Source organism: Gekko japonicus, unplaced genomic scaffold (assembly GCF_001447785.1).
Source record: "Gekko japonicus isolate JY-2015 unplaced genomic scaffold, Gekko_japonicus_V1.1 scaffold2582, whole genome shotgun sequence".
NCBI lineage: Eukaryota > Metazoa > Chordata > Lepidosauria > Squamata > Gekkonidae > Gekko > Gekko japonicus.
In genome coordinates, this window is record NW_015174915.1 from 83,504 (window position 1) to 98,959 (window position 15,456).

Sequence of the window (15,456 nt, forward strand, 5' to 3'; positions counted from 1 at the left end):
CGGTTCCTCCATGGAGGTTTTCAAACAGAGGCTAGATGACCATCTGACAGCAATGCTTATTCTGTGAAGTTAGGCAGATCATGAGAGGGAGGGCAGGAAGGGTTGCCTCAGTGCTTAGTTCTTGTGGCCCTTTCTTACACGCCCAGGGAAATGCTGATCGCCACTTTGGGATCAGGAAGCAATTTTTCTCCAGGCCAGTTTGGCTGGAGATCTTGGAGCTTTTTTGTTATCTTCTGGGCATGGAACAGCGGTCACTGGGGGCATGGGGGGAGTATTTGTGAATTTCCTGCATTGTGCAGAGGGTTGGACTAGATGACCCTGGAGGTCCCTTCCAACTCTATGATTCTATGATGGAGGCAGGAACTGAAAATCTTTAACAATTTCAGTTTCTTCATCATCGACCTTAAAGTTGTGTCATTCCTCAGTAGTCATTAATGCTGAATCATTGAGTAGTCACTAATTTATATAATAGCATTATGATACGTCTGTGTAAGGAATTATTAGGACAACAAAACAAAACAAAATTAAATAGGACTTTTCCATTTTTCCTGCACAGGCAACATATTCTTCAATGGCTTCATTAAGGACTCTTTCCTGAGTGGTCCTACACAGTATTCCCCATATGTGGTTAGGAGTTTTAGTCCCTGCATACATCATTTTGCACTTCCATTAAATTTCTACTGCCCAGTCTACAGAGATACTTTTTGGCTTTTCACACTGTTTTGTTTTTAATTTTACAACAAGGATTATTAAGCATACTATGCAAATATGGGTACCTAACTTAACCCATGATTTCAAATAATACAAAACACCAATGAGTAACAGTCTCTCCAAGGGTCTCTCACTAGCAAGTCCTCATGTATTGACTTTTTCAGTCACATTTGTGAAAGTGGTGGGGAGAATATGTTAGGATGGACCCTTTCGTGGAGCTATCCTGCTATTAAAACTGATCTCCAAACAACAAAGATCAGTTCCCCTGGAGAAAATGGCTGCTTTGGAGGGCATTATGTCCTGCTGAGGTTCCTTTCTTCATCAAACCCCACCCTTCCCCACACTGCACCCCCAAATTTTCCAGGTATTTTTCAACCCAAAGCTGGCAGCCCTAGCTCAACTACATTAAACATTAAACTAAAATAAACATTTCCCAATTAAAAGTGTGGGACTCCAAAGTACAATGGTGAATGTAAACACCACATCTCTCTCTTATATATAAAGCTCATTTCATGTGACTCCTGGAACACGCTCCCACAGGCTTTGGCCAGGGGACCTGTAGATCACGGTCTTGCCATCTATTGGTGGCTGCATTGCCAAGGTCTCGCCATTCATTGGTGGCTGCATGCCCATGTGTTGTCAATGTCCCACCCACCCTCTGACAGAAACACTGCTTAGCCTTTCCACCTCAGTAAGCTGCGAGGCGAAGGAGGCGGCGCGCACTCTGGCGGCCGAAAGGGCTTGCTCGCCCGGCACCCTGCCTTCTCACCTCCTTCTCCCCGTCTGGCGGCTCTTCCTGCTTCCATGGTGTGATGCCTGCTGCCCTGCTGCTGGATTTTGCTGCTTCGCCCAGACCCACACTCCTCCACCCCCCCTCACTCCACATTGGTCAAGGGTCGTGGGCTGGTGATGGTGATGGTGCAGCTGCTGGGTAGCCTTCTGTCTCGCTGGTGACTGCCTGTGGCTCCCGGCGGGGACTGGCACACGCTCGGCCCCGCGCTCCTCCATGGCTCCAGGTGGGTCAGGGGCCGTGGGCCATTGGAAGCAAGATTTTTTTGTGTCTAGCTCTTGGTATTTGGCAATAATGAAATCATGTCTAGATTCTAATTTAAGTCTCCAAATCTTCCTTGGCTTCAAGGCTGTTGCCATGGAATTCCATGGGTATTTGGTTTTTAAAATACTGTCTCAATCACTTACGACACCTCACCAATAATTTAAAATACCATCTATATTTTCAAATGCATTTTCAAATGCCACGCACTTCAGAAGGGGAAAAAACTCTTCTGTTTTCCAAATTGTTGTTAATTTTAAGTTTCTACTTTTTGTTTGCTCTGATTGTCTCAGTTAAAAGCCTTGTTGTATTACAGCTATAAAAACATGCCACTTCCAGCCCGCTATTTGTTTAGTTCAGCCAGCAATCTATTTTAATGCTGGAAAGTAGATTTAATAACAGGGATATTTTAAACAATTTGTGTGATAATCATTTTCATCTAGACTTAATTTAGGCTGGCTCTCAAGCAATGCTTTTTAAAAAACACCCTGACACACAATAGAATGTAAATGGATGCATTCATCTTGTACAATGCAGAATTTTTCTTTGTGCTCCTGTCATGCATTTAGACCAAGACCTTCCCCAAGATACCCTAGTCATTATACTAGCCACAAGGGTTAGTATTCCTTTGGCAGATCTCTTGTCTCTATTTTAGTGGCGACCAGGTGGGGGATATGGGGGAGGAGGTGGCCACCAGTGATGGTATCATATCCAGAGTCAGCCCTGGAAGTGACATATCACACCTGTCTGGGTATCACCAAAAACGTAATGGTAAAACCAATTCCTAGAGAGGTATGAAATCACTTCCAGGTTTTTAACAATTTGGAATGCAGTGTTGGAACAGTAAGCCCAACCTTTTTCAAACTGGTGCAAGATAGAGAAAATGAGGATTTATATGTTTTAAAAGCCCACTGTTCGGTGGCTCAAGTGGTTAAGACGCTGAACTGCAGGCTGTGGAAGGTCAGTAGTTCAGCAGTTCAAGACCCGGGTGCCGCAAGACGGGGTGAGCTCCGGTCTCTAGTTCCAGCTCCTGCCAACCTAGCAGTTCGAAAGCAAGAAATTGCAAGTAGATAAATAGGTACCACTTCGGTGGGAAGGAAATGAGAAATTCGTAGTCCAGGCGGATGCCTCCGATGTGGCCAGGGGGGGGGGGGGGTTTTTTTCCAAGGGGGAAGCTGAAGCCTGATGAAACTTATTCAAACTTAACCGATGTAGAACTTGATGTTGGGACCGTTACTATGGTTAAGTTTCTTTGGAACAACAACATGATAAACCCAACTTTACCCAAACTGGGAGCAGCAAAAGTTGCAGTACAAGATGGAGAAAATGGGAATGTGTAAGTATACATTTGCTGGTTTTTGTTTTTGTTTTTTAATGAAAAAAACACAAACCTAGTTATATATTAAATCATCTCTGTTCTGCATGGTTTACATAGGCTTTAACATACTGATCAACAGGATGCTATTTTTATGTTATTTTAAAATAATTTATTTGTTATTTTGTAAGACAATACTTGGATTTTAGCTAAAACAGGGACTGTTGTGAAGAGTTGTTTGAGTGGGCAACATTACAATTGGCGGCTGGGCTCTCTGACGGCGGACGTGTGTGCGGACGTGTGTGCTGATAGCTCCACATGTTTAGCCCTACCTTTAGCTTTCTAGGCTATTACAATGCCTTCTCACTTTTCTTCTGTCATGGAACACAAGGCAGCGTATAAAGGGTTTCAAAGAGTTCTCCCAAACAAGAACTGGCCGAGACGCAGGCTGACCCCACACGAAAACTATAAGGGAACATGTGCAGCCACTACATCTTTCTGCTTATTTCTCTGCAACAAAATAGCTAGAGGGTTTTTTTTAATATAAGCTGTCAATTCACAGGAACTAGTATATTATGACAAAACTTGCAAAGCAGGATAACTGTATAAAGATCACAAAATGAACATGGCAAGCCCTTGATTTCCATAGAAGGAAATCTGCATAAGCATAGGAGCATACTCCCTTTCATTGAACTGAACAGAGAAGAGAATGGATTTATACCCCACCCTTCACTACCTGAAGGAGTCTCAGAGTGGCTTACAAACTCCTTTCCCGTCCCCTCCCCACAATAGACACCCTGTGAGGTAGGTGAGGCTGAGAGCTCTTTCAAGAACTGGAGAGAAGAGCTCTAACAGAACTATGGCTTGCCCAAGGTCATCCAGCAGCTGCAAGTGGAGCAGTGGGGAATCAAACCTGGTTCTCCCAGGCTAGAGTCCGTGCACTTAACCACTACACCAAACTAGGGCAGAATTCTGAATGTGAAACAGAATTCCAAAGGAAAAAAGAATATATGTCATGGGGCATAAATGTGGTAATGAGTCCCGTTATCCTTCAATAAGACTACCTTTAACTAAATCACCAAACATTCTTTAAAGAGTCAGTGTGGTGTGTTGGACTAGGTCCAGGGAGACCCAGGTTCAAATGCCACATTCAACATGAAGAAACCTTATTGCCTGACCTTGGTCCAGTCATTCCCTCTCAGTCTAACCTACTTCACAGGACTGTTGTGAGGATAAAATGGAGGAGAGAATCACATATGTCACCTTGAGTTCCGTGGAGGAGGGGTAGGATAAAAACTGTAGTAATATGTTCTTAAAATGCTTTCTAAACAACCAGCACCTTCCTAGCACTGGAGGCATTTAACAAATGAAAGCAAAGTCAACAAAGGTATGAAGATGAAAAAAAACAGTAATAAATTAAAAGGAAAATAAGAAATATAAAGAAAATGAGCTGGCTTTTTAAATTAATTTTGCTCACTCTGTATGATGCAAGCTAGCCTAGTTCTTTAAAAAAAGAACTACAATACAAGAGCAACCAGAAAGTATTTAAGCTAACATTACTGTTTGTTTATCCCAGATTCAATTTATGTGGCAGTGGAACAGTAAGAGAAGATGTTCTACAGACACTAACACCGTGCTAAGAAAATGCAAGGACTATAATGCAAATCTTAATAAAAAGTAATATTACTTGGTTAGTTTGTTTCAAAGGTTTTGGCATCTGTGGTCGTTATTGGTGCATAGTATTATCTGCTTCTGGTACCTATTCGGGCCGGGAGGGCAGGGCAGCCAAAGTAGGCAGAGCCAACTAGTTCTGACCTTCTCGGAATCCTCCCTCCTTGTGAACATGGCAGAAGAAGACATTCTAGAACACTTCTCAAAGTGTACAAGAGTTGAACATTGATCCTCATACAGATGCCATCTTAATGCAACCTCTCCTTTTGCAAGTATGTTTACAGCTCAGCAGAAATGCCCAATACAGGAAAGAAATACTGTCACGTGCCCGTTGTACCTTGAAACCCACCACTAAACGCTCTAGTCAGACAAGACAAGTTTATGAGACAAAGCACAATATGAGCACCACAGGCAGTGCCGGATTTACGCATAAACTAAATAAGCTACAGCTTAGGGCCTCGCAATCTGCTGGGGCCTCGAATAAAAACACAATATAAAAAATGATTTCAAATATTAAAAAGGCGTATATATTTTAAATTTTTCTGAGACCAGCCCGTTGTACCTTGAAACCCACCACTAAACACACTAGTCAGACAAGACACGTTTATGAGACAAAGGACAATATGAACACCACAGGTATCAATTTAATGCAGAACTCCCCAAAAACCTAGCTCAAGAACTCATTTTCTATGTTCTAAAGTGACACAAAGCAGGACGTCTTTTGGCTAAGTCAAAGGCTCTCCTTCACCATTGCATACAACTATCCCAAATGAGATTCAGGGCTGCTGGTTCCAGAAGAGACTTTCACAAGATCCAGCCCCTTTGCTTTCATTTTTCAGAAGTTCTCATAACATACTTATAGGGAGCACATGTAGAGTACCTTTAATGCAGCACTAATGGTGCAATGTTATGCATGCTCAACCAGAAGCAAGTCCTTCTATATTCAATATGATTCAGTCTCAAGAAGCCTGTACAAAATCACCACCTGAAAATAATTTCAGCAATGAAACTTATATTGAAAGGGGGAAAGCTCAAGCCTTTTCTCTTAAACAGAGATTGTGTTCAACAACTGAACTACTGAAGAAGTTACTTCCCATAACCCTTCTTCAAATCCCCAGAGCTGGAAAGAAGGCTGAAGAGCAATAATTTCCCCTCACATTAGAAGTGACGCCTCTCTCTGTTTTTTGCTACAGCAGCAAGATTTCACTTTGAGTCTCCTACCTCCGAAAAGCTTTCTCTCCAGGCTGTCCTCTCTTACTAAAAGAAAATGACTGCCTTCTTCTTTGGTCAAAGGAGCAAAAAAACAAAACGGGCATTTTTTAAAAGAGCATCCTGGATTCATAGGCCTGAGTCTGAATGGAGGCGTTAAAGAGACAGTACACTACTTCCCCGGGGTTTTGGTAGACTGCAAAATGCAACCTCTGAGGCAGTTCCTGATTGGCCCACTCCAGGTCACTGGACTCTGATGGATCCACTGACCAATCACGGGCTCACAGGATGGCTCCTTGCCCAATTAACTAGTGTCCTCATGTAGGTAATTGGGCCTAGTGGGGGGTGGGCGGGTGGTAGGGCGGTATTTGCTCGCCTATGGTGTTGAATTAAAACACAGCACAGACCAGTTTATCTGGAACCTGCTATTCCTGACCGCCCCCAGGTGAAAACAGTAAAGAGGAAGGCAGGAGAGAGCTGAGGGTCTGCCTGAATTTTGGGGGGACTGACATGTTTGCCTTAAGAAACTAGCATCCACTGATTTTGGATGGACATCCAAATTAGGACTGCCAATCTCCAGGTAAGGGCTGGAGTTCTCCCAAAATTACCACCGATCTCCAGACTCTATTAGTTGTTTATTAATGAATTATTTAAAACATTTATTCTACTTAAACAAACAACAACAACAAAAAAGATTAAATCCTCATTCCCTTTGGGCTCAACAAGTTACTAGGAATGCTAGGCTATACCTAGCTTAAAAATGAAAATCAGAGATGCTTTACTTACAGATAGACCAGCTAGTTCTAACCTTAAATGTGTATGTTTCATTGACATTTTTTGTTCCTTTGCTGTTGATTTTTTCATACCCTTTTGCCAAGGGGTGTGAAATTGTTCTCAAAGAGAAGAGGGATTGTGCCTTTTTTTTTTTTTGCTGAAACCACTGCACTAACACCCCCTTGCCTTACTCCAGTTGAACATAATATAAGGTTGCCAAGTTGCCAACTCTGGGTTAGGAAATACCTGGCGATTTATGGGAGGAGCCTGGGGAGGGTGGGGTTTGGAGAGGGACCTCAGTGGCATATAATGCCACACAATTGCCTCCAAGGGAGCTAATCCCTGTTGCCTGGAGATCAGTTGTAATTCTGGAAGATCTCCAGGCCCCACATGGAGGCTGCAACCCTAGTTGGTAGCTGGGGATGTGGATTTACATGCCCAGGAGCATCCCATTGAAAGTAATGCAGCACAGACACATGGCATCTGAAAGTGCATTTGGTATTTAGGGTTGCCAATTCCAGGTTCAGAAATACCTGGATATTTGAAGGTGAAGCCTGGGAAAGTGGGACTAAGGGAAGAGAAGTACCTCAGTAGGGTAAATGCCATGAAGTCCGCCTTCCAAAGCAGTCATTTTCTCCAGGAAAAGTAGAATAAATCAGTGGATGCTGATTTCATGATTCTCCTTGATGTGCAGATAGATACCGGCTTTCTCAGGCCATCAAAGTGACATCTGCCAGGAAATGGCAATTCAGATGTAGATCCAGTCATGGATTGCGTGACAGCGAGTCTCTCAGCAATGGTGGAATGGATTGTCTTTTTGAACTGCAGTTGCTGCTAACAATGGCGAATATGCTCCTTTCCCTCAGGCCAGGCTTTAGTGTATTCACTAGCTTCATTAACATGAAATGCAAGTACACAGGCAAAGTACCATCTATGTGTAAACCTTCTCACAACAGGTGACTGCAAATAGTTTTCCCTGCGCCTAGGGTATGTGTGTGCACTATTCCTATAGAGTGTCAGCAAGTCTCAGTCCACAAAACACAAATATTAATCCATTTCTCAACAACTGATACCCCAAAACTCAGGAGTGCACAAACTACTGAATTATGCAATATTAATTAGGGAAAAACGGAATATTCGTATCTATAATGAGGATCAAGTTGATTAAAAATGCAAATATTCAGTTCAGTTTGTGCTTTGGACATGTCAAGTATTTATCCAAATGATTGGAGGATGGGAGACGTGCCGCAAGACTGGAGGACGACAGATGTTATCTCAATTTTCAAAAAAGGGAGGAGGGATGACCCAGGAAACTACAGGGCAGTCAATCTGACCTCTGTCCCAGGGAAGATACTGGAGCAGATTTTAAAGGGATCAGTCTGTGAACATCTAAAGGACAACTTGGTGATCTGGGGAAGTCAGCTGTCCCCAACAGGTCCTGCCAGACCAAACTAATTTCCTTCTTTGATCAAGTGACAAGCTTATTGGATCGAGGGAATGCTGTTGTTGTTGTTTACCTGGATATCAATAAACCTTTTGACAGGGTTCCCCATGATGTTCTGATGGGTAAACTAGAGGACTGTGGACTGGACTCTAGGATAGTTAGGTGGATAGGGAACTGGTTGGAGAACTGCACTCAAGGGTAGTGTCAGGGTTTGATAGTCAGGTCACAACACACAGCACTTCATAAGAAGAATTCTGTTTATTGGTATTCCATAACTATGACACATGTACTTCTTGTGTCAGGAATGGCACCCTGAATTATACTAGGTTCAAAACACCCCCCTTACAAGCGGAAGCCAATAAGCAAAGTCCGCGCACGTGGGGAAAAGAGAGTGGGCAAAAGGAGAAGCCATTTGTTCCCAGCGAGTCGGTAGCAGCTGGTACATCCCAAGGTCAGAAAAGCAAAAGCAGATAAAACCCAGACAGTAGACTTCGTTAGTGTAACAGGCAGAGGCAAGGAGGATTCCCCCCACACATTCCAGAGAATGGCAGTGCTAACTGACAGGTAGTTGTCAAAGGCATTTCATTTGAACGGAGGGAGGTGTCCAGTTGGGTGCCACAGGGCTCAGTTCTGGGCTCAGTACTTTTCAATATTTTTATAAATGATCTTGATGAGGGTGTGGAGGGGCTACTCATTAAATTTGCAGATGACACCAAATTGGGGGGAGCTAGGGTTGACAGGTCCCCTCGTTGCTCCATCAGGGGGATTTGGGGTGTATTCTGGGGGTGGGGTGGGATGCCTCCAAGCCCTGCCCACAAGCCCTGCCCCAAGAGCAACTACCCACCTGGCCATCCCTCTCTCTCCCCTCCTCCTCGATTTAAAGGGCTTCAGGTGATCAGCGGGGCTTCCCCACCAGCAAGCTGGCTGGGGGTGGATTGGAGCCCCCAAAAGTGGGTGAACCCCAGCCCAGACCTGGGGGCTGGTAACCCTAGGGGGACATACACCTACGAACACACCAGAAGATAGAGATAGAATTCAACGAGATCTGAACACACTGGAAAAGTTGGCAGATGTGAACAAGATGTAATTTAACAAGGATAAATGTCGAGTTCTACATCTGAATTAAAAGAAATGAGGAACATGCATACTGGATGAGGGATACACTTTTGGGTAGCAGTGTGTATATACTGTAAGTTAAATAGCAGCAGCCAGTGTGATGCAGCAACAAAAAAGGCTAATGCAATCTTGGGGTGTATCAACAGAGGCATAACATCCAAATCATAAGATATCATAGTCCCACTTTACACTGCATTGATCAGGCCACATCTGAAGTATTGTGTGTAGTTCTGGAGGCCTTACTTCAAAAAGGATGTGGACAGAATGGAGCGGGTACAGAGGAGAGCGACGAGGATGATCGGGGGGCTGGAGACCAAGCTCTATGAGGAAAGGCTGAGGGATTTGGGAATGTTTAGTCCAGAGAAGAGGAGGTTGAGGGGGGACATGATTGCTCTCTTGAAGTATTTGAAGGGCTGTCACTTAGAGGAGGGCAAGGAACTGTTCCTGTTGGCAGCAGAGGATACGACTCACAATAATGGGTTTAAATTAAGGGTGGGAAAGTACTGCTGGATATTAGGGGAAACTTTTTTACAGTAACAACTGTGCAACAGTGGAATCAGCTGCCTAGGAAGGTGGTGAGTCTTTAAGCAGCGGCTGATCCTGCATTGAGTGGGGTGGGTGGGTTTGGACTAGATGGCTCACTTGGCAGTCTTTAAGCAGTGGCTGGACAAACACTTGTCAGGGATGCTCTAGGCTGATCCTGCATTAAGCAGTGGGTTGGACTAGATGGCCTGTATGACCCCTTCCAATTCTGTGATTCTATGATTCTATGATATGTTGGTTGGTATGGTTAACAGGAAACCAAGAGCAGGTGCCCGTTTTGCAGGGATGTTTTTAGACTCCTTGCCTTGGGACCTTGGATGGTAATTGAGACCAGAACATAATGTTCCCTCTCTTATATATTATACTAGAAATAATGCCCGTTGCGGAAATAAATACAACGGGATCTAGAAAGAGGCTCTGGGAGAGTGCTCTGGCTTTGGGCAAACAGTGTCAGTTTCCTGTGGCGACCTCAGCAGGGTTTAATGACAGAGTCCACTGTTTTCTCCAGAGGGACTGATCTCTGCTACCTGAAGAGCATTTGTATGTTTGAGTTATCTGTAGCCCTCACCTGGAGAGTGGTAACCATTGTTACCCATTCTCCTCTCCCCTATGAGGTATGTTATGCAACTGAAAACCCCAACTGCCTTGCGGGGGGGGGGAGTTTGAGGTGTGGAATGGACTGAAGTCCAATCAGCTTCCATATGCAAAAGACCAGGTTGTTGCAGCAGTTGTGGTGTGGGCAGGACCCGGGCTTTGCTTTCTGATTGGTGGCGATATATGCTGAGGAGCAGTGCCATCAGCCATACACTAAGGGAGTGCATTTTAGAATTAGAACTTTGGCACCCACTATTCAATTATATATAAGGAGAGATGCCCATTAACAGATTTTTTTTCTTCTCCAAGAGGAAGAAGATAGACCATTTAGTTACATTTAAACATAAGTACCTATTGAACCGGTCAATTGACTAATGCTTCAGAAACCACCAGAATCTGATGTATATGTTTACATAAGAACATAAGAGAAGCCAATGTTGGATCAGGCCAATGGCCCATCCAGTCCAACACTCTGTCACACAGGGGCCAAAAAGACCAGGTGCCATCAGGAGGTCCATCAGTGGAGCCAGGACACTAGAAGCCCCCCCCCTGTTCCCCCCCCCCCAGCACCAAGAATACAGAGCATCACTTGCCCCAGAGTTCCTATCTATGCCTTGTGGCTAACAGCCACTGATGGACTTCTGCTCCATATGTTTATTTAATTCCCTCTTGAAGCTGTCCATGCTTGTAGCTGCCACCACCTTCTGTGACAGTGAATTCCATGTTGCCACCTGTTCTCTTGGTGGGGCTCCTATTTCTTTAATAACTTTTTAGCAAGAAGAAATGTATCAGGTAAAGCTTTTCTATCACAACATCTTCATACTGGAAAAGCTACATTCTTGACTAGTGTACAGTTATCATGCAAAGAAGCTGTCAGAAAAAAAGTTGGCAATCTTTTGTTGCCTTCTAGTCTCCATATCCCCTCTTGCTGTAGCCACTTCTGAAGTATTTATAATTCAACAGACTGGGGCATTGGTGCTGACACCATGCGCATGTGTGAGAGAAATAGATGGTTATGTTCCCCTCTCGTCCCAGTGTTAAGATCCTCCATGGAAAATGCCCGTGTTCCTTCCCACTCCACATCTGAGTCCTTCTGGTACTTTTGCTTATGGCATCAATGTATTCATAGTTAACTGTGGGTTACCAACCCATCCCCTTCTAATAATGAAATGGAACAGCATTCACTTCATTGAGCAGTGTTTAAATAAACAACACTTTACAAAGCTCTCACATAAAATGTGAAGTTAAATGAACACTAAATTACTGTCCATTTCCATGGCTTTCAGTACTAATGGAGATATTTGTGTGACCTTTCCAAATGCTTACATTTTTTAAAAATGACAACATAAAAAGATTTGTTGTGGGAAAATGCAAGTGACTATAAACCACATATTATTTGTAAATACAGCATGTTCTTGCATCATTCATTTCAGCATCTCATTGAGGCCTAATTGGTATATATCTGGGTTGACAAACATTGTTCTCTTGTAAAGGTGTCAAATTCCTCAGCAATGTCAGTGACAAAAGGCCCACTGCTGGTGATATATAAATTATGCTCCTTACCATATAATCAGTCATATCTATTAGAATGCTATTTGCAACACAACACATTAAAATGAGTCAGATTTACTGGTCTTTTTTCACTTTATGGCACTATTCAAAATAAAAGTTTTCAATTTGAACTTTAAATGAGGAAAGGTTCAAGATTCGAGCAGCTTCGTATAGAATAAGAAGCACTTGATTTGAGAAGCTGTGTAGCTTATCAAATACAAGTTCAAAGGACAGCTTTTGCTATCACCATTTGAAACCATTCTGACACAGTTGGATGTATTTGGAGCAATGTGATGACAAAGTCACTTAGCCTGATAACCTCTGAAAGAAATGATTCTACCAGTATGTGTTAACCACAGAGTCCATAGGACTTATTCTGTTTTCTCCTACTATATTGTTTTTTTACCATTAGCCCTTTCAGCCTAGGGAACAGCCATCAGTTTTGTATTGAATATTAGTAAATGTTATTGTACAAAACAAACTCTGTGCCAAAAATACTAGAGAGTTCCTTCATGAGTGCCAAAAGCATGCTTGTACTGAAAGGTTTTTGCTTTTGTTTTAACAAGCCAAGATCCAAAAAAGAAAAGAAAAAAGAAAAACACAACATCAGCTGTGGCTTTGCTTGCTCCAAGGCACAATTGCTTTTAAAAGGCCAGAGTCTGAAAAGTGCCCTGACTGTCATATGACACAGAGGGCTGTTTTCTTCTAGAATTTAGAATCCCTGCTAGATGTGTAGAAGCCTCTGAGAACCCCACTGGATTGTGGCAATAATGTTCTGCATAGTCCCCAAGACACTAAGAGAATGTTCTAGAAAATAAGACAATTGTGCCTTTTCCTATTCAGTTTCCCAGCAGTACTTCAACAGCTTTTACCCCCACTGCAGGAAAAAAAATGAAATGAGTACTTGCAAGAGTTCTCCACATGATAAGATAACAGCAATGGGGGGGGGGATAATTTTTGATGAAATAAAAGGCACGAGGGATAAGAGTTACATGCTGGACTGCCACTTTACACTGTAGACCCCTCAGCTTTCTCTTATTAAAAAAGTTATGGAAAATAATCATGTAACATGCAGTTCTGCTCAACCTGCTCTGGCTGGAAGAAGGATGGGATTTCCCAAAGGAGAACTCAGAGCGGCTTACAATCCCTCCCCCTCCCCACAACAGACACCCTGTGAAGTAGGTGGGGCTGAGAGAGCTCTCTCAAGAACTGCCCTTGAGAGAACAGCTCTGAAAGAACTTATGACTGACCCAAGGTCACACCAGCAGCTGCATTTGGAGGAGTGGAGAATCAAACCCAGTTCTCCCAGGTTAGAGTCCATGCTCCTAACCACTACACCAAACTGGAGACTTACATGAGTAGCACTATGGACCCAGAAGAGCTTTGGAATTTGTGTTGTCTTTAACACTGCACCACAGCGCACATGGCAAGCCACTTTTAAGGTGGGGCAGTCATTGCATCTTTTATTGCAGTATTTGTTCTACAGCTGCTGGGATCTGCTGTTCAAATTTTTTTTTTAACTTCAATTCTCTGTTGATGTGGACATTGGGGACACTCAAGCAGATTTTTCTGTTTCTGTTCTGGATATAAATTAGACCACATAGGTGCTTGTACTGTGTCCACCCACCATAATAGCTGAGCATACATGTTTTGTTTAAAGGTGGTGGCATCACAAAACAAAACATTTCTGCTTCAGTTTAAAAATGTTACCTGTAATAGGAGGGAAGTGGGCAGCAGAAACAAGGAAATCCAGGGAGGCCTTTTGTGCAATTGGAGCAAAATCAGTACCCTGTAGGAGGCAGACAGTCCAGAGAGTCCTGAAGTTCCACCTCACTTGTCACTCAAGTGCACAACCACAGGCCACCCAAAACAACTGCAAAACAAGAGTCGTGCTGCATACCTAAGGCTACTCTGATATTTTCTTTGGCACTACCTACAGCAGGGGTTGTAGAAGTGTCCTTTCTACAGCACATTCTACATAGTGCTGAGAGGAAACACGGATGCATTCCCTGCATAGTGGGATTAAGATCACAACACCAGGGGACCAGGAGTACTTTTACATAAGCAACCTGTGAAATGCTGGGACAGAATCAGGAAATAAAAAAGGGTGTGTGTATGTGAAGAAATTCATATGATCACTAACACTAAACATGGGAGCAACTCCAGTGGTCAGGCAGTCTTGCCCAGTTTCATACAGCTGCCAGTCAGACGCCCCGCCCCCCAAAAGCCTGTACACAGGGGACAGAGGCCCATGCCATCCACTGTTGCTTCCTCCCAACAGATATTCCTCTGAACCTGGAGACTGATTCAGTCTCAGCTGGGAGACATTTTGCCCATCTCTCTACTTCTCCCCACTCTTGTTTCTTTTCATGCCTGGAATTGAAAAGTCTAGACTCTTGTGATATCAACAGTGCAGAGTTCCAACATTCCTGAACTGTTATCTCTAAACCGCAGGTGAAGGTTCTTGTGTCTGATAGTTCATGCCTGTTGTGTTCTTTAAACTCCCTGGACCTGGGCAGCTGGCGTGTCAGTTTTAGCTTACTCTTCTCCTTCGTACGCCAGCTGCTCATCTGTGAACTGGTAGTGATTGTGTGCACAAGTATTTAAGCATGCTTTCCCCAACTTTTGGCCTGAAGAGATGGCACCCAGGAAAGGCCATATGCTTTGGGTCTCCAATCAGGCCTGTAGCCAGGAATTTCTAAGTTGGGGGGCATTTAAATTCCTCAGGGGGCACTGGGGGCACTGGCTAATTCAATTACATGTAATTTAATTAACTTGATTGGTGCGGCTCAGGGGGAAAGCAAGGAGAAGCAGCGCAGGGGAGTTCACAGCAGCTGCTGCATCTTACCAGAGTCAGGGGGTCTGGGCTGAAAGGAAGTCGGGAGGCCTTGGTAGGAGGGGGGGGGCTGAAATGCCCCACTGTAGCTACAGGCCTGTCTCCAATGGGGAGAGAGGGGGGGAAATAAAATAAATAAAATGTTCCTGCACACTTCACTGTCTTTCCCCCTTTCCTGAAGGGAAAGTTTCGGCCTGGCAAAATCCACTCTGACCTTTTCCTGTACAAACTTGCCATGAAGCTGGGATCGTCCACTAAAAAGGAAAGTGAAGGATGAAATCTTAATGCAAACAATGTTAACCATTATAATTTGCAATAAAGTCAAGCTCCCTCTTCTGATGGCATGCAACTTATAGGTTGGGGGGGGGGAGAGAACTGAAGTCTAAAGAGATGATGGGAGAGAATTAGAACTTTAAAGTTCAACAAGGTACCCATACAGCTGATTACAGAAATTGCGCAATTAAATTATGTATTTGTAAAAGAATAAAAAGATTTTATAGAATTGATGAGAACACCAGGCTCAACAATTTCCTTCAAATTATGACTGAATAAATGGTGGAGGGTTAATTATTTACACAGATGAGTGCACACAAATATTCTTGAGGAAAAAGTGACACAAAATGTATTTCAGTTTACCATAC

The 15,456-nt window shown here is 43.5% G+C and overlaps 1 protein-coding gene across 1 annotated transcript in view; it reads left to right on the plus strand.

Moving 5' to 3' along the window:
* Positions 1-4,717, plus strand: part of LOC107122033 (inactive pancreatic lipase-related protein 1-like) — a 23,477-nt gene extending 18,760 nt beyond the window's left edge. Inside the window, exons 11-12 of the mRNA XM_015425058.1 lie at positions 2,931-3,098; positions 4,654-4,717. Coding sequence (XP_015280544.1) covers positions 2,931-3,098; positions 4,654-4,717 — 232 coding nt within the window. The remainder of the gene's footprint in view (positions 1-2,930; positions 3,099-4,653) is intronic.
* The last annotated feature ends 10,739 nt before the right edge of the window (positions 4,718-15,456 follow it).